Source organism: Peromyscus californicus, unplaced genomic scaffold (assembly GCF_007827085.1).
Source record: "Peromyscus californicus insignis strain IS unplaced genomic scaffold, ASM782708v3 Scaffold_4__1_contigs__length_199733344, whole genome shotgun sequence".
NCBI lineage: Eukaryota > Metazoa > Chordata > Mammalia > Rodentia > Cricetidae > Peromyscus > Peromyscus californicus.
The window spans coordinates 181,382,787-181,403,290 of record NW_026294562.1 but is presented as its reverse complement, the minus strand read 5'-3'; the positions used below and the strand labels follow the sequence as shown (position 1 = coordinate 181,403,290).

At 38.9% G+C, this 20,504-nt stretch overlaps 1 protein-coding gene across 1 annotated transcript; it reads left to right on the top strand.

Moving 5' to 3' along the window:
• Positions 1-1,009, top strand: LOC128095623 (vomeronasal type-1 receptor 4-like). The gene has a single exon (XM_052714775.1). The coding sequence runs from the start codon at positions 1-3 to the stop codon at positions 937-939; it is 939 nt and encodes a 312-aa protein (XP_052570735.1). The 3' UTR covers positions 940-1,009.
• Positions 1,010-20,504: the final 19,495 nt, after the last annotated feature.

The following is a 20,504-nucleotide window of genomic DNA, read 5'->3' as shown; positions in this document are numbered from 1 at the left end:
ATGACCTCCAGACACCTGGCTGTGGGGATCTTCTTCCTGTCTCAGACTGCACTGGGAATGCTGGGGAACTCAGCCTTGCTTTGTTGTTTTATCATTGCTGACTTCTCTGGAATCAGGGCGAAGCCCACAGACCTAATTGTCAAACACCTGACCTGGGCCAACTTCATAGTTCTCTGCAGAGGAATCCCACACACCATTGCTGCTTTTAGTCAGACTTACTATCTCGATTATGTTTCATGTAAACTTGTCTTATATTTTCATAGAGTTGGCAGAGGAGTATCCCTTGTCTCTACATCCCTTCTGAGTGTCTTTCAGGCCATCACCATCAGTCCCAGTAATTCTAAGTGGGCACAGCTGAAGATCAGAGCCCCCAGTATCATTGGTCCTTCCCTAGGCCTGTGCTGGGCCCTCCAGCTGTTGATATACGCCTTTATTCCAGTGTATATAACTGACATAAGGAGTGGGAGAAATGTTACTGGGATAAAGTTTTTTGAATACTATGCTGTTGTGAATCCTGGGAGACAAATTGACACACTTAATGCAATCCTATTGACATCCAATGATGTCATGTTTTTGGGACTGATGATGTGTGCCAGTGGCTACATGGTGTTTATCTTGCTCAAACACAAGCAGAGGGTCCAACACATCCACAGATGTCTGGCTGCTATGTCATCCCCTGAGACCAGAGCCACTCAAAGCATCCTAACCCTAGTGAGCAGCTTTGTGTTCTTCTACGCAACCTCTATTGTCATTACATCTTACCTGTCTGTCCTTGAGGGAACCAGTTCGTGGGTGTTTAATGCAGGTGTAGCCATGGCTGCTTGCTTCCCAGCATTCTGCCCCTTTCTGCTCATTAGACACCACACCTCCATTTTCAGGCTCTGCTGTCCCAGTTCTTACCAGACAACATTCTGTGCTTGTGTTATCAGGGAACTCTAAAAGCTGTGTTGTCTGCATCTCCCTTTCCATGTCTCAGGGGTTGGAAGACTGTTCATTCAGAGGACCTGGGTTTAATTCCCAGCACCCACATGGCAATACAGAACTGTCACAACCACAGTTCCAGGCAAACTGTTCAGCTAGATGTGCTGGCCAGCAAGAGTCAGTTAACTCTTCTGCCTCTGCCTCTTCAGTGCTAACATGATAGGCACAGTTATCTGGATGTTTAAAGTTTTCAGTTTTATTTCATGAGTTCTCAACCCACATATACTTTCTGATATTCACCACCCATGATTCTTAATTATAACCCCACACCCGACTCCTTCTTCACTCCAACCAATCTGTGTTCTACCTTCATGTCTTTTTAAATGCCCCATAGAATTTAATTAAAGCTTATTTCATGAGCATTGGTGGATGATTATTTACTTGTATAACTGCTGTTTACTGGTGCCCACATCATTGAGGCATATGATTCCCTTCCTCCAACAAGCAGGAAGTGTCTTCAGCTCCCCTGATATGGCTGGGATCTTATGAGTCACACCTCCATCCATGATGGAATGCTGTTAAGGATTGTCTTATGCAGGTAACTAGGGCTGCTCTATGTGTATGGATGCATGAAATTTCCAAGACAAAGCAGTCCACTGAAGAGTACCCTTCTTTTTTTAAATTTATTTTTATTTTATTTTATTTAAGTTTTATTTTATTTTTCCGGAGCTGAGGACTGAATCTAGGGCTTTGCGCTTGCTAGGCAAGCACTCTACCACTGAGCTAAATCCTCAACCTTTTTAACTATTTTTTTTGTTTTTTTTTGAGACAGGGTTTCTCTGTGTAGCTTTGTGCCTTTTCTGGAACTCACTCTGTAGCCCAGGCTGGCCTCGAACTCACACAGATACGCCTGGCTCTGCCTCTCGAGTGCTGGGATTAAAGGTGTGTGCCACCACTGTCTGTTGAGTATCCTTCTTTATCTTAAACTTTTCCCCTTTTTTTAATTAAGAAAATTTTTTCATTCATTTTACATACCAATCAAAGATCCCCCTATTCTCTCCTCCCACCCCCAAACTCCCCCTCCACCCCTTCCTACCCACAAGAAGGCAAGTCCACCCATTGGGAGTCACATGCAGTTGAGGCAAGTTCAATCCCTTCGCCCTGCCTCAAGGATGCAAAAGGTGTCCTATCATAGGTAGTGGGCTCCAAAAAGCCCGCTCATGCATCAGGGATGGATTCTGATTCTACTGTCAGAAGGTCTCCCAAGCAGATCAAGCTACACAGCTATCTCGTCATGCAGAGGGCCTAGTCCATTCCCATGTAGGCTCCACAGCCATTGATCCAACTTTCATGAGTTCCTTCTAGTTTGGTTTGGTCATCCCTGCATGTTTCCCCATCATGATACTGATGCAGTTGCTTATGGAATCCCTCTTCTCTCTCATCAACTGGACTCCTGGAGCTGTGCATGGTGATTTGCTGTGGATCTTTTCATCTGCTTCCATCAGTCATTGGAGGAAAGCTCTGTGATGACAGTTAGGGTATTCACTGGTCTAATCTCTGAGGCAGGCAAGTTCAGTTCAGGCACCTTCTCCTCTATTGCTAGTAGTCCAAGCTGGGATCATCCTTGGGGATTCCTGGCAACTTCCCTACCACCAGGTTTCTCTCTATCCCCATGATCTCTCTCTCTCTCTCTCTATCATGGTATCACTTTCATTGCATTCCCCATCCCTCTCTGCTCCAGCTCAACCATCTCATTCTCTTATGTTCTCATGCCCTATCCCCTACCTCCATTGCCCACCCCTTATCCCCAGTTTACTCATGAAGATCTCATCTATTTCCCTTTCCCAGGGTGGGCCATGCATCCATCTTTGGGTCTTCCCTGTTAGTTAGCTTCTCTGGAGTTGTGGGTTGTTGCCGGATTACCCTTTGCCTTATATCTAGTATTCACTTATGAGTGGGTCCATATCATGTTTGTCCTTCTGAGTCTGGGTTACCTCACTCAAGATGATATTTTCTAGTTCCATCCATTTGCCTGCAAATTTTATGTCATTTTTTTCTCTGCTGAGTAGTACTCATTTGTGTATATGTGCCACATTTTCTTTATCCATTCTTGAGGAGCATCTAGGTTGTTTCTAGGTTCTGGTTATTATGAATAATGCTGATATGAACATAGTTGAACATGTGTCCTTGTGGTAAGATTGAGCATTCCTTGGGTATATGCCCAAGAGTAGTATAGCTGGGTCTTGAGGTAGATTGATTCCCAATTTTCAGAGAAACTGCTATATTGATTTCCAAAGTGGATGTACCAGTTTGCACTTCCACTAACAGTGGAGGAATGCTCCCCTTTCTCCACATCCTCTCCAACATAAGCTGTCTGCAGTCCTTTTGATCTTAGCCATTCTGACAGGTGTAAGATGGTATCAGAGTTTTGTTTTGACTTGCATTTCCCTGATGATTAAAGATGCTGAGCAATTCCTTAAATGTCTTTCAGCCATTTGAAATTTTTCCTTTGAGATTTCTAGGTTTAGCTCTGTAGCCCATTTTTAAATTGGATTGTTTACTGTTTTGATGTCTAGTATTTTGAGTTTTTTTAAATGTATTTTGGAGATCAGCCCTCTGTCAGATGTGGGGTTGGTGAAAATCTTTTTGCATTCTGTAGGCTGTCGTTTTGTCTTATTTACTGTGTCCTTTTTCTTACAGAAGCTTCTCATTTTCAGTAGGCCCCATTTATTAATTGTTGTTTTCATTGTCTGTGCTACTGGTGTTATATTTAAGAAGTGGTTTCCTGCATTCATGACTATTTCCGACTTACTCTTCAATCAGGTTCAGTGTAACTGGCTTTATATTGAGGTCTTTGATTCACTTGGACTTGAGTTTTGTGCATGGGTATAGATATGGATCTATTTGCCATCCTCTACATGTTGTCATCCAGTTATGCCAGCACCATTTGTTGAAGATGTTTTCTTTTTCCATTGTACACTTATAGTTTCTTTGTCAAAAATCAGGTGTTTATAGGTGTGTGTTGATGTCAGGGTCTTCAGTTTGATTCCATTGATCCACATGTAGGTTTTTAGGCCAGTACCAAGCTGTTTTTATTACTATAGCTCTATAGTAGAGCTTTATGTCAGGAATAGTGATATCTCCAGAGGTGGCTTTGTTGTACAGGATTCTTTTAGCTATTATGTGATTTTTATTTTTCTAAATGCATTTGAACATTGTTCTTTCCAGGCCTGTGAAGAATTGTGTTGGGATTTTAATGGGGATTACATTGAATCTGTAGATTGCCATTTTTACTATGTTAATCCTACCTATCCATGAGCATAGGAGATATTTCCATTTTGTGATATCTTCTTTGATTTCTTTCTTCAGAGACTTAAAGTTGTTATCATACAGGTCTTTCACTTGCTTAGTTAGAGTTACTCCAAGTTATTTCATATTATTTGTGGCTATTGTAAAGAGTGATGTTTCTCTAATTTTCTTCTCAGCCTTTTTATCGTTTGTATATAGGAGGGTTACTGATTTTTTTTAGTTAATCTTGTATGCTGCCACATTGCTGAAGGTGTTTGTCAGCTGCAGAACTTCCCTGGTAGAATTTTTTGGGTCACTTATGTACCCTATCATATCATTTGCAAATAGTGATAGTTTGACTTCTTCATTTCCAATTTGTATCCCCTTGATCTCCTTAGGTTGTCTTATTGCTCTAGCTAGAACTTTGAGTCCTATATTGAATAAATATGGGGAGAGTTGTCAGCCTTGTCTTGTTCCTGATTTTAGTGGTATTGCTTTGTGGTTTTCTCCATTTAATTTGATGTTGGCTGTTGGCTTGCTGTAAATTGCCTTTCTTATGTTTAGATATGTTCCTTGTATTCCTGATCTCTCCAAGACCTTTACAATGAAGGGGTGTTGGATTTTGTCATAGGCATTTTCTGCATCTAATGAAATGATCATGTGGTTTTTGTCTTTTAATTTGTTTATATGGTGTATTACATTGGCAGATTTTAGTGTGTTGAACCATTCTTGCATCCTTGGGATGAAGGCTACTTGATCATGGTAGATAATTGTTTTGATGTTTTCTTGGAGTCTGTTTGCCAATATTTTATTGAGTATTTTTGCATCAATATTGATGAGGGAGATTGGTCTGTAATTCTCTTTCTGTATTGCATCTTTGTGTGGTTTGGGAATCAGAAAACTGGAGCCTCATAAAAAGAGTTTGGTAATATTCCTTTTGTTTCTATTTTGTGGAACAATTTGAAGAGTATTGGTATTAGCTCTTCTTTAAAATCTGATAGAATTCTGTGTTGAAACCATCTGATCCTCTGCCTTTTGTGGTTGGGAGACTTTTAATGACTGTTTCTATTTCCTTAGGGGTTATTGGTTTATTTAAATTGTTTATCTGGTCTTGATTTAACTTTGACATGTGGTAACTATACAGAAAATTATCCATTTCATTCAGATTTTCCAATTTTGTGGAGTAGAGGTTTTTGAAGTATGACCTGATGATTCCCTGGATTTCCTGATTGTCACTTGTTATATCTCCCTTTTCATTTCTGATTTTGTTAATTTGGATGCTCTCTCTCTGCCTTTTAGTTAATTTGGATAAGGGCTTCTCTGTCTTGTTGATGTTATTAAAGAACCAACTCTTTGTTTCATTGATTCTTTGTATTGTTCTCTTTGTTTCTATTTTATTGATTTCAGCTCTCACTTTGATAATTTCCTGGTGTCTATTCATCCAGGGAGACTTTGCTTCTTCTTATTCTAGAGCTTTCAGGTGTGCTGTTAAGTCACTAGTGTGAGATTTCTCCAACTTCTTTGTGTGGGCATTTAGTGCTATGAATTTCCCTCTTAGCACTGCTTTCATAGTGTCCCATAAGTTTGTGTATGTGGTGTCTTGATTTCGTTGATCTCTAGGAAGTCTTTAATTTCATTCTTTATTTCTTCCTTAACCCATTGGTGATTCAGTTGAGCATTATTCAGTTTCCACGAGATTGTAGGTTTTCTGTAGTTTTTGTTGTTGTTGTTGAAATCTAACTTTAAACCATGGTGGTCTGATAGAACACAGGAGGTTATTCCAATTGTTTTGTATCTGTTGAGATTTGCTGTGTGGCCAAGTATGTGTTCGATTTTATAGAAGGTTCCATGGGGTGCTGAGAAGAAGGTATATTCTTTTTTGTTAGGATGGAATGTTCTGTAGATATCAATTAAGTCTATTTGTGTCATGACATCAGTTAAGTCCTTTATTTCTCTGTTAAGTTTCGATTTGGGTGATCTGTCCAGTGGTGAAAGTGGGGTGTTGAGGTCTCCCACTATTAATGTGTGGGGTTTTATATGTGGTTTAATTTTTAGTAATGTTTCTTTTACATTTGTGGGTGCCCTTGTGTTTGGAGCATAAATGTTCAGAATTGAAACTTCATCTTCGTGGATCTTTCCTGTGATGAGTATGTAATGCCCTTCTTGATCTCTTTTGACTGATTTTAGTTTGAAGTCTATTTTACTGGATATCAGGATGTTTACACCCGCTTGTTTCTTAAGACCGTTTGATTGGAAAGACTTTTCCCAGCCTTTTGTTTTTAGGTTGTGTCTATCTTTGAATTTGAGATGTGTTTCTTGTATGCAGCAAAAAGATGGGTCCTGCTTTCATATCCATTTTGTAATCCTATGTGTTTTTGTAGGTGAATTAAGTCCATTGATAATGAGGGATATTAATGACCAGTGATTGTTCATTCTTGTTATTTTTTGGAGGTAATGTGTGTGTACTTCTCTTTGTTGGGGTTTATTGCTGTGGCTTTATCTATTGCCTGTGTTTTCTTGGGTGTATCTCACTTCCTTAGGATGGAATTTTCCTTCTAGTGCTTTCTGTAGGGCTGGGTTTGTGGATAAGTATTGTTTAAATCTGGCTTTGTCTTGGAATGTCTTGTTCACTCCATCTATGATGATTGAAAGTTTTGCTGGGTATATTAGTCTAGGCTAGCATCCATGGTCTCTTAGTGTCTGCATTACATCTGTCCAGGACCATCTGGCTTTCAAAGTCTCCATTGAGAAATCGCGTGTTATTCTGATGGGTTTGCCTTTATAAGTCACTTGGCCTTTTTCCTTTGCTGCTCTTAATATTCTTTCTTTATTCTGTATGTTTAGTTGTTTAATTATTACGTGGCAAGGGGACTCTTTTGGGGGGTCCAGTCTGTTTGGTGTTCTATAGGCTTCTTGTATCTTCATAGGCATTTCCTTCTTTAAGTTGGGAAAGTTTTCTTCTATGATCTCGTTGAATATATTTTCTGTGCCCTTGAGTTGGTATTCATCTCCTTCTTCTACCCCTGTTATTCATAGGTTTGGTCTTTTCATGGTGTCCCAAATTTCTTGGACATTTTGGTTCATGACTTTGTTGGCTTTAGTGTTTTCTTTGACTGATGAATCTATTTCTTCTACTGTATATTCAACGCCAGAGATCCTCTCTTCCATCTCTTGCAATCTGTTGGTTATACTTGCATCTGAAGTTCCCGATCGTTTACTCAGATTTTCTATTTCCAACATTCCCTCTGTTTGTGTTTTCTTCATTTTTTCTATTTCCCTTTTCAGGTCTTGGACTGTTTCCTTCATTTGTTTCATTGCTTTTTCTTGATTTTCTTTCAGTACTTTATTGTTTTCTTCCAGGACTTTATTGTTTTCTTCTAATTTGTTTGCCCTTTCCTCTAGTTGTTTACAGTGTTCTCCCTATTTTTTTTGTCTTTTCCTGTACACAAGCCTCTAGCTTCTTCATGATGTCATTCATAAGGCTGTTTTCTTCTGCTTCTTCCAATTCTTGATGTTCAGGTCTAGATGTTGGAAGAGGGCTAGGTTCTGGTGATGCTGTATTGCTCTTCATTTTTTGTATCTATTTCTGCCTTGACGTCTGCCCATCTCCTTGTGGTTCGTTCTTGGTCTTATCATGGCACTTGGTTCAGACAGTGCTGACAGATTCAGGAAGTCTCTCTCTCTTGTCCAGATGGGAGCTCTTTTGTCCAAATGGGAACTCCAGGGCAGGATGGGAGCTCTTGTCCAGACAGGAAGTTCGGGGCAGGATGAGCCTTCTTGTCCAGAAGGGAAGTCCCTGGGGCAGGATGGGAGCTCTTGTCTCTCTCTCTCTCTGGTCCCGAAGGGAAATCCAGGGCAGGATGGGAGCTGGGGGCCAGCCTTTAAGTCTCAGGATGTGACTGGAGTCTGGGTTTTAATGGCCATGGGGCAGGGCGTGGAGATTGCAGGGTCTGCCAGTGTTCTTGTAGAAGGGGATCCTCCCTGGTGGGGCTAGAAGGGAACCTGCCCAGTGGCCAGAATCTGTGGCCAAGTTGGGCAGGTCTTCCCCCGGAGTGGCTGGTGCCCAAGATGAGGTCCGTTCTGAGCCAGGACACTCACCTCTGGTCCAGAATTGAAATCTGGGGCAGGATGGGAACTGGGGGCCAGCCTCTAAGTGTCAGGAAGTGACTGGGGTTTTGGGTAGATGAGCGTGGGGGCAGGGCGTGGAGATTGCAGGGTCTGCCAGGGGTCTTGAAGAAGGGGATCCTCTCTGGTGGGGTTAGAAGGGAACCTGCCCAGTGGCCAGAACCTGTGGTCAAGTTTGGCAGGTCTTCCCCAGAGTGGCTGGTGCCAAGGAATGGGGTCCGGGCTGAGCCCTCACCTCTGTTCCAGAAGGGCGTTTTGACTCTTTAGATTTGCCTGTTTATCTTGGTAAATTTGTAGAATTGAGGAAGGTAGAAACAGATTGTGAAGTTGAGAAATGCCTTTAAGGAGCAGGGATAATAAATTATAGGTGGTATAAATATTGTAAGGAGGAAATTTGGGGTGTAAAATTTTATGCAATGATGGAATTTGCGGTTGTACAAACACAAATTATACAAGGCATATGGGACCCATGATATGTAAACCAAACAATACCTGTAAGTTCTTTAAAAGTTTAAGACCTCCTTATTTATGAGTTTTCTTTTTTTTAAGATTTTTTTTAAAGATTCATTTATTTATCTGTATACAATGTTCTGCCTGCATTTATGGCTGCATGTCAGAAGAGGGCACCAGATTTCCTTATGGGTGGTTATGAGCCACCATGTGGTGTTTGGGAATTGTAGTCATGACCTGGGGAAAAAGAGCCAGTGGTCTTAACCACTGAATCATCTCTCCATCCTCTAATTATGAGGTTTTGACAGAGCTTAAAGCACCATGAATTCCTAGTATACAGATTGGTGTAATTCCTCCTCCTCCTCCTCCTCCTCCTCCTCCTCCTCCTCCTCCTCCTCCTCCTCTTCCCCCTTCTCCTCCTTCTTCCTTAAGCAAGAAGGAATGGAACTCCAGGCTGTAATGTACCCATGTGTTGAAATTCTTTGTTTCCAGCTATCAAATATGTCAACATTTGCCATTTTCCAGATTTCCTTTTCCTTTTCCTTTTCCTCTTTCTCTTTCTTTCTTTCTTTCTTTCTTTCTTTCTTTCTTTCTTTCTTTCTTTCTTTCTTTTTTGGTTTTTCAAGACAGGGTTTCTTTGTTTAGCTTTGCACCTTTCCTGGAACACACTCTATAGCACAGGCTGGCATTGATCTCACAGAGATCCACCTGGCTCTGCCTCCCAAGTGCTGGGATTAAAGGCATGCGACACCACGATTTTTTTCTTAATATATGGAATCCCGAGGACTTGTAGTTCCTCATGTGTTTAGCACCTAACTGTTCCTGTACTAGTTGCTAAAATGAGTGAATTTTTCTTTAGTTAAGGGTCATTGTTCCATTCATACAGTTAGCCATTTTAAACACAGAGCAGCTGAGCTTTTGGCATTAGCCCCTACTCCAAATTTGAATAGACAATTCCTATCCTGTCTTGTTTTTGGACAAACTGTATAGCCTGTGTCTCTCCTTGATAATTATTTCCAGTACCAACTTTAATATATATATATATATATATACATATATATATATATGTATATATATATATATATATATATACTTTCTCTGTGTAGCCTTTGCTGTACTGGAACTCACTTTCTAGACCAGGCTGGCCTTGAACTCAACAGAGATCTGCCTACCTCTTCCTCCTGAGTGCTGGGATTAAAGATGTGAGACTCCACTACCAGGCCAGTTGTATATTCCATGTTTTGAAATTTATTTTTTCTTTATTAAGAAATTTTTTTGTTCATTTTACATACCAACCACAGACCCCCCTCTCATCCCTTCTTCCACTCTCACCTCAGCCTTCACTCCCAACCCACCCTCATCACCTCCTCTGAAAAAGTAAGGCCTCCCATGGGGAGTCAGAAAAGCCTGGTACACTCAGTTCAGGCAGGTACAAGCCCCTCCTCCTGCATCAAGTCTGTGCAAAATATCCTACCATAGATAATGGGCTTCAAAAAGCCAGCTCATGCAAAATGGATAGATCCTGATCCTACTACCAGAGGATCCTTAAACAGACTAAGCTACACAACTTTCTGGCTTATGCAGAGGACCTATTCCAGTCCCACGCAGGCTTCACAGCTGGTGGTCTAAAGTTCATCAGTTCCTATGAGCTTGGTTCAGTTGTTTCTGTAGATTTCCCCATCATAATCTTGATGCCCGTTGTTCATAGAATCCCTCTTTCCTCTCTTCAACTGGACTCCTGGAGCTTAGTCTGGTGCTAGGCTGTGGGTATCTGTATCTGCTTCCTTCAGTAACTGGATGAAGGCTCTATGATGACAGTTAGGGTATTCACCAATCTGATACAGGGGCAGGCCAAATCAGCCACCCTTTCCACTATTGCTAGTAGTGTAATCTGGGGTCATTGTTGCAGATTCTTGGGAACTTCCCTAGCACCAGGTTTCTCCCTATTCCCATGATGTCTCCCTCTGTCAAGATATCTCTTTCATTGCTCTCCCAATCTTTCCCTGTTCAAGCTCAACAATCCCATTCCTTTATGTTCTTATCCCCCATTCCCTACCCTCTATTGTCCCCACCCCCCACTCCCAGTTTACACAGGAGATCTCATCTATTTCTCCTTCCCAGGGCAATCCATGAATCCCTCTTTGGGTCTTCCTTGTTCGTTTCTGTGGAGCGGTAGTCTGGTTATCCTTTGTTTTACATCTAGTATTCACTTGTGAGTGAGTACATACCTGGTTTGTCTTTCTGAGTCTGGATTGCCTCACTCAGGATATTTTCTAGTTCCATCCATTTGTCTACAAATTTTATGATGCCAATGTTTTTTTTACTACTGTTTAGTTTATGTACCACATTTCCACTTATGTATATGTACGATATATTCCCTTGTGTATATGTACCACATTTTCATTTGTGTATATATACCACATTTTCTTTATCCATACTTTGGTTGAGGGGCATCTAGGTTGTTTCCTGTTTCTGGCTATTATGAATAATGCTGCTATGAAAACAATTGAGCAAGTGTCCTTGTGGTATGATTGAGCCTTCCTTTGGTATATGCCCAAGAGTGGTTATCATTGGGTCTTGAGGTAAATTGATTCCCAATTTTCTGAGAATCCACAATATTGGTTTCCAAAGTGACTGTATGATTTTGCACTCCCACCAATAGTGGAGAGGTGTTCCTCTTGCACCACATCCTCTCTAACATAAACTGTCATCATTGTTTTTGATCTTAGCCATTCTAACAAATGTAAGATGGTAGCTCAGAGTCAATTTGATATGCAATTCTATGATAAGTAAGGATATTGAGCAATTCTTTAAATGTCTTTTGGCAATTTGAGATACTTCTGTTGACAATTCTCTGTTTAGTTATGAAGCCCATTTTTAATTGGTTTGTTTGGTATTTTGATGTCTAGTTTCTTGAGTTCTTAATATAGTATAGAGATTAGCTCTTTGTCAGATGTGGAGTTGGTGAAGAACTTTTCCCATTCTGTAGGCTGTCATTTTGTCTTATTTACTGTGTCTTTTTCCTTACAAAAGCTTCTCAGTTTCAGAAGGTCCCATTTGTTAATTGTTGCACTACTGATGCTATATTTTAGAAGTAGTTTCCTGTGACAATGAATTCAAGGCTACTCCCTACTCTCTCTTGTTGTGGATATCTTTCTGTATAAATAAAATGCTAATTGACCAGTAGCCAGACATGAAGTATAGGCAGGACAAGCAGAGAAGAGAATTCTGGGAACAGGAAGGCTGAATGAGAAGGTGCTGCCAGCCACTGCCGTGAGTACGAACATGTAAGATACTGTAAGCCACGAGCCATGTGGAAAGGTATAGATTTATAGAAACCGGTTAATTTAAGATATAAGAGCAGATAGCAAGAAGCCTGCCATGGTCATACAGTTTATAAGTAATATAAGTCTCTGTGTGTTTACTTGGATGGGTCTGAGCAGCTGTGGGACTGTCAGGTGAAAGAGATTTGTCCTGACCATGGGCAGTCAGGACCAGGAAAACTCTAGCTACACTCTCTTCTACCATGTTCAGTGTAACTGGATTTATATTGAGGTCTTTGACCCACTGGGACTTGAGTTTTGTGTATGGTTATATAAGTGGATCTATATGCATTCTTCTACATGTTTACATCCAGTTATTCCCGCATCATTTGTTGAAGATGCATTCTTTTTCCCATTGTAAACATTTGGCTTCTTTGACTAAATTAGGTGTTCATAGGTCTGTGGATTAATGTCAGTGTCTTCCATTTGATTCCATTCGTCCACATGTCTGTTTTTATGCAAATATCAAGCTGTTTTTTTTCTATTACTATAAGTTTATAGTAGTGCTTGTGGTCAGGGATGGTGATGCTTCCAGAAGTGTCTTTTTTGTACAGTAATTTTAAAAATCTATCCTGCGTTTTTGGTTTTACATATAAAGTTGAGTATTGCTTTTCCAGATCTGTGAAGAATTGTGCTGGGATCTTGATGGGGATTGCATTGAATCTGTAGATTGCTTTTGGTGAGATTGCCATTTTTACTATGTTAATCCTACCTATCGATGAACATGGAAGATCTTTCCATTTTCTGATATCTTCTTCAATTTCTTTCTTCAAGGTCCTAATGTTCTTGTCATACAGGACTTTCACCTGCTTTGTTAGCATTACTCCAAGGTGTTTTATATTGTTTGTGGCTATTGTAAAGGGTGCAGTTTCTCTAATTTCTTTCTCTGCCCATTTATTATTTGTATATATGAGAGTCTCTAATTTTTTAGAATTAATCTTGTATTCCACCCCATTATTGAAGGTGTTTATCAGCTTGAGGAGATCCTTGGTAGAATTTTTGGGGTCATTTATGTATACTATCACATCATCTTCAAATAGATAAAATATGACTTCTTCTTTTCCATTTTGTATCCTCTTTTGTTGTCTTATTGTTCTTGCTAGAACTTTTGGTACTATATTGAGCAGATACAGGGAGTGTAGACAGTCTTTTTCCTGACTTTAGTGTAATCACTTTGATTTTCTCTCCATTTAATTTGATATTGGGTGTTGCCTTGTTGTAAATTGCATTTATTATTTTTTTATTATATTTAGGTATGTTCCTTGTTTTCCTGATCTCTCCAAGACCTTTATCATGAAGGGATGTTGGATTTTGTCAAAGACTTTTTCATCATCTAATGAGATAATCATGTTTTTTTCTTTCAATTTGTTTATATGGTGTATTACATTGACAGATTTTTATATGTTGAACCATCCTTGCATCCCTGGGATGAAACCTACTTGGTCATGGTAGATAATTAAAGGTGTGTTACCACCACACCAGTCCTGTAACAGTTTTTTCCATAACTAGCTTATTCACTTAATGTAATTGTAATTGTCTGAATTTTCTATGACTGGTTTTATTCACTTTATGTAACTATCTCTTTGCATACATTTCCCTACAAGCAACATAACTTCCTCCTAGTTAGTGATAGAAAAGAAAATTTATTATACATGTATATATCTGTATATATTTGCATGTAATTATTTATAATAGATTTTCATATATATATATATATATATATATATATATATACATACATATACATTATATTTTGTTGGATTTTGCCTGTGTTGGTTTAAGGCTAATAATGGCTGCATAAAAAGAATTTGGAAATTTTTCTCCTTTAGGCAGGGAAAAATTCCTGGTGCTGGAAACCTAGCCAAAGACCCAGAAGTAGTAAAGTCATGGATTTAAGGAGAATCTGATACTGTCACTTTACTAAACCAGCGTGATTCCTGATGGGGTTCTCAAGGAGATCCAGTAGATAACAACAGAGAATTATAAGGCCAACACACCAGATGACAACCTATCTGATGGAAGAGACTCATAGACAGGGCCTGTAAGGAACGTTGCCTATAAATTCCGACTGCTTCTGTCTATGGTTCTCTTGTGTGATGGTTCTCCTCTAAAACAGCTGTGGGACTTGTTACAAGACATTAACAGTGTTATTCTCATTCTTTGGGCACTGTCATTCCTGTGTATTGACAGAAGAATGACTTCTCTTTACATTGTGTTAATCAGGTAAATAAAACAACCTCTCATAGTTCTGCTCTTATTTTGTATTATGATGTTAAACACAGAAGCCTGTTCTCTGTAATTAGCTATGATGACAGGGCAAACCAGGACAGATGAAGTGTCTCTGTGGTTAGATCACAAGTGGGAATTTCACAGGTTAAACTCAAGGATAAAATTATGAAGTTTCTAGATTTGTTGAATGAAAGTCCTTCAGATAATAAGACATAAAATTCTCTGTGTTTCTCATAGTAGCAGCAAATAAAGGGATCCAGCACATACTTGCTCTGATCTTATAATAATCATCACTTTGTATGAACATTCTAAGCCTAGTATATGGTCCTAGATTTTAACCTCAGTTTACTAACTCCTTTTAGTCATAGATTTTATGTGGATTATAGGCAATTAACTAGCTAATCAATTAAACCAGTCCAGAAAGGACTCAGCTTTATGCCTAGTTACAGTAGGAAAGGCTACACAGATGGCCAGAACTACAGGGAGAAGGCTTGGCTTCATAGCATCGAACAAAAAAAGTTACAAGGTCCTCTCTCTGCTGAGGCTGCAGGACAGAAATTGTGTTTTTAGATCTGAGTTTTTTTTTTCTGCCAGTCAGCCTTTGGTGAAAGTGCTGTTGTGAAACTGTGCTGCTTGCTTCCCCTTCTGACTTACACAGGTCACCATTTTTACCCATAGACATCATTCCACCCATTGGTTATTTGCATGTGGCTCCCAGTTAAGGGGCTGCAGTTGTTCTCCTCTGTTGGAAGCTGCAAAGAGGAACTGACAGCTTTGTCACATGTCAACCTATAATGTCAAATAAACCTAAGAAATGTAGAGTAGTACACAGTTTCTTTCTTTCTTTCTGTCTCTGTCTCTCTTGGTTTTTTGAGACAGGGTTTCTCTGTGTACCTTTGGTGACTGTCTTGGATCTTGTTATGTAGTCTAGGCTGGCCTCAAACTCATAGATATCTACCTGGCTCTACCTCCCAAGTGCTGGAATTAAAGGAAGGGGCCACCAACGCCCATCAATCTCTTTGCTTTTTCTTTAGATCTCTCAATAGCTTAGCCTTTTCCCCTTGTCACACCTAAGGCTAATCTCTTTAGGAAGATAATGTGCAGCCAAAACCCACACTTTTTTTTAAACAACCACCTCTACAGCCACCCACTATCAACAGCAGACATGAGTATGCTGCCTGTGTCTCTTTTGGCTTATACAAGGAATGTTTTGTGACCCTGAGAAGAGTTTTCTGTAACCTTTTTTTGCTGCCTAAAGTTGCAGTTAAATGTGTATGTAAGTTGTGAAGAAAATGCTGAAGCCGAATAATAAAGACCATGACCAGATCACCTAATGTGTGAATAGATTTCTTCATATTAAAGAAAGTGGGGGGAGTCCTAAGTAGATTTTTTCTCTTAACCTTGTTGTAGCCTTGGAGCTTGACTCCACAGTCTATGTTAGGATCCTAATCACATTGTAAACATTTGTCCTTAAACTACAGAAAAGTATAGGTCTCACCCCTCACCCTGGAAATGTGTTTTGCAATAGATGTGGACCTTTATAGAGAAGGATATCAAATAAAATTGAAGAGAACAAGAGACATTGTGGTGCTCAGACCCATTTGATTTATCTAAGCAGACCTGAACTTCAGGTTCCTGGATCACAGTGGAAGGGAGGTTGAAAAGATTGCAAGAGCCAGAGGAACAGGAAACTAGTCATGTGAATGAAGGTCCTCCTAATTTTCTAGAGGCTATACTTATGAAGTATCATTAACGTGGCTTCCTAAATAAGATATAAGTAAGTATGATAATGATAGACATGGTGACATATAAGGGCCGAGCCTTTTGAATCCCCACCCATAGACAGAGAACTATAGAAAACCAAGGAATGCTGAGATTGTGAGTAATAGTCTTTCCCAGGGAAGAGCCACTGAATAGGTCATCAAATACCAAGTAACAATGTATATACTAAGCAGGTTGTTTTTATATATTGAGAATATTTATATATGTCTGTGTGAGTGTGCATGTTAAGGGAGTGACTATAATCTTTAGACAGGCAAAGTAACACAGCTTCACAGAATTAAACAAATGCAGCAGAAAAGAATGCAATATATTTTGCATCATTAAACAAATGTTTCACAGCATAAACAAATGTGACACCTCTTGAGCTAATATTCAACAACAATTGTGACACCATGTTTTCCCCTTTAGTCCCACTTCTTTAGTTAGTTTTCTCAGATACCATAACTATGTTTTACTGTCAAGTACTCTAAAATGGAGCAAGTTAGGTGCTTGAAAGTTAAGAAATAGATTGAGGAAAACCAAGATCAATGTGAATAGCTGTAAGATTTACAAGTCTTTCATCCCTAGATTGTAAGAGTATATTGGTAAAGATATCACATACTTGAGTCAAAGAACATGCAGAATGAATGGTGGAAGCTTCATCTCTACCAGGTAGTTTTCAAAGTGTTAGACATAATTATAAATATTGTGGAGGTGTGAACCTTGAGAGCAACACCGACAACAAATGTGGTGCAATAGTTTGATGATCACCATGGATGTAATAAACTGCTTCATTAACTATTTGAAGGCAGAGTTCACAAGATGGCACCCATGCCTTGCACCATTATCAAGGACAAGAATATGCAGCTAAAGAGTACAGAGACCCTGGGGGAGAAACTAATACGAATATTCTGCTAAGCTGACATATCAATAAACACCTTCAAGTTCTCCCCCTCTCTTTCTTTCTCTCTCAACTAAGTGTATGAATTTTGATGGGAATTGTGGTGTGAGAAAAGAAAGGAAATGAAAAGGAGATACTGGCAGGTACACTTGACAGAAACATATATGCATGAATAAAATACTCAAACATTAAAGAAGAAATTATGTAACTCATAAAAAACTAAGTTGATTTGTCTTGGACAAAATTACTAAATCCTGAAATCCATAACGACATAGAGACTTTTCTAAGTTTCTCACAAGCCTGACCTCAAACTTTCTAGCTCTTCCAAAAGGATCCTGGTCAGACTTTGGGGATCATGAAAACTCAATGGCTCTTCAAAACACCTCATCCATTTGGAGAGATTCACAAGAAACTCTTAAGTATCTTTGTTGATTAGTAACTAGAAAAAGTTTGAGTTGATTTTGTCTCCCAAGGCCAGCACTGTTATTGCCACTACAGGTGAAATGAAAATTACAGTTCTGGAGGGAGGTGAGGTCACAGAGACAAAATCTGTACCTCAGGTGACTCCCTCGCAGTGCTGGTTATTAACGACTCTGGATCTACCCAATGAGCACATCACCATGTAGAGGTGAGTAGGCAGGTGAGTACTTTGTATTTCAGTCTGATCAGCAGGGCCAACAAGAGGAAAGGGCCTTCTTAGTAGCTGATGTCTAGTAATGGGAATCTTGTATAGAAAAGATCTGTGGGATAGACAGAGAACTCACAAGAATGAGTCTCTGACAGGGTGACTGTGGGTAACACCAGGATAATGCTGTCAGCCTATGGAGGTGTTGAGGATTATGGTAAAGAGTCAATGTGATAATTCTTCTTACCTTACCTGATATGTAGACTATTTTCTGTAGTATTATTTCTATAGCTGCAGTATGATTATAGTTTACAGTATGATTACTATTGCTACTATGGTTTCATAACCAGAGTAAACATTTTCATGGCTATATAGGACACAATCCTGGAAGATATAGATGTAAATCTTTAACTTGAGTCTAAGATATTCTTATGTAACATTACACATAAGAATTAGGCAGGCAGTTCCTCACTGTATTGAATGACTAGAGGTAAAATGACTTGCTTGAAACCTCCCTGTTTTACTTGGGATTGAGATATCTATCCTGTTTCAAAATTAATCTAATGATGAGTACAAACTGATCACATGCCTTCCCTTACTGATTATCATTGTTGCTAACAGAGCACTTGGCTTTATGGATGGTAAGGCACGGCTCTTTCCATCAGCCATATTTCATTCACACTTAATTCTTTATTTTAGTTTGGACAATGTTAAAGTTTTTCACATTATTCGGTTTCATTTTTACATAAGTCATATGCATTACCTTTACTTGAATGTATTATGAATTGTATAAAATTAGTAAGTATGCACAATTTGAAATGGAATGTTATATTTACTTAATTTTCTTCTTAATCTATTTCAGAACACATTAGAGTTTTATGATGCATATACAAATTAATGACATTAGTAATTCATCTATAGTTATCACTTTAGTGTTTACTCCTACAATGCAAAGAAAGCATATGTCTATTGGCATCATAAACATCAGATCCCCCTCTGTGCTACTGTCCACAATAAAGATCTATAAATGTCAAAAAAAATGATGTCCAACTGACAGGATAGCTGTTACTCATGTATTGTTACTTCTGCTGGGCTTTTATACACTTAGCTATTTAAACTTCCATGTGCCATTTCTTATAACTTTAAGGATTCAAGAGCAGAGACTATTGAAAAAAACAGTAGAAAACAACAATGATGAATATTAACTTGTAATCCATGGAAAGCAAAGATGTAAGTTTGAGTATTGAGATAGGTTCTTTAACAGTACAGGGAATTAGGGAAATTTGGAAATACTCTATTTGAACTGCCTACATCATGTATCTTCACATCAAGGGAAGAAGTAGTCTCTCCTAACCTGGCTCATGAAATCACTGAAAATGAATCTGTGGGATCAGTGTGAGATCTTCAGAAGCAGAGAAATTGAGGAGTTCAATTTACCACTTCCCCTCAAGCAAAGGATGCACACGAGTCAATATAGGATAAATAAGTTCCTGATTGACATGATCTAATGTGTTACTAATATATGTTGTTATTTCTGGCTGATATTTCAGTGACTATAAGGGACTAAAACATCAAAGAACATGGTCAGGCATGATTGAAGGAGCCGTACACATGAAACAGAGCTTTTGTTGTCCAATTCATGGAGGAGAAAAGGACTGTGTTCACTGTTGAGTTAAGAAAGGAATCAAAGCAGTGAGATCTCAATTCTGGTATTGGTCTTTAGGTCTGTGTTGATCCACAGCATGAGACATGGTTAGGTAAACAAGACTGCATGGCCGAAATGATACGGACTTTTATGCATACAATAAAAAAATAAATCTTTAAAAATTATATTTTCCAATATACAATTAACTCTTATTAAAATATAACAAAGTGAGTATTTAAAAGTGAGAATGGTGTTTCAATGGAAGTGACTAATATGAACACAGGGTACCTTCTTGTGCAGAATGCTATGGCTGTGAAGACAAACTCCCATTTCTTAAATTGGGCACAGTGATTGCACAAGTTTGAGCACAGCAATGGTCTCAAAATATGGTGGATGTTGGTCACTGTTTTTTTAATTTAACATTGACTATCGCTACACTATACTGATGGGAATTGGATACTCTAATCAAGAACATAGTACAGATGTCTTATTCATTGTCATTCCAGGATTTTCAAAGGCCACAACAACTCTTCCGTTGAAACATCTTGTTAAAAACCACATTTTTTTCATCCACACAGATGTGGCAGGAGGGTGCACTGGCAACTTCTTATTGGGAAAGTTCATGGCCTCTCAGTTAGTACAACACCAGGTAGGCAGAGCTTTAAAAATCTTCCAGGGATATTGACTTTTCACAGGAGCCCTGTTGGTCAGTGGGTATTTTAAATGATGTCATATTTCCTACATGTATGATCAACAGTTGCATCAGTGAAATTACAAATAATGAACAATTTTGTGATGTTGTTCTTCAATTGGATTCCATTGATCAATATGTCTGTCTTGTGCTAATACCATCTGTTTTTATTACTATAGCTCTGTAGTACAACTCAAAAATCAGGGATGGTGATATCCAGAAGTTAGTATATTCCTCAGGATTGTTTTAGTGATGTTCAGTTTTTTGTTTCCATATGCAACTGTGAATTGACCTTTCAAGTTCAGTGAAGATATGTTTTAGAATTTTAATTGAGATTGCCTTCAGTCTCAAAATTCAGTTTTTTTTAGGTAGGATGGCCATTTTTAATACAATATTCCTCCAGATCTATGAGCATGAGTGATCTCTTTATGCTCTAATATCTTATTATTGAGTCAAAGGTTTTATCATACAAGTCTTTCATTTGCTTGGTTGGACATACTCCAGATATTTGGTATTATTTCAGGCTACTGTCATGGATCAAATGA

Excerpts from the sequence above, each read along its gene's own strand:
- LOC128095623 (XM_052714775.1), top strand. The coding sequence starts at position 1 with ATGACCTCCAGACACCTGGCTGTGGGGATCTTCTTCCTGTCTCAGACT.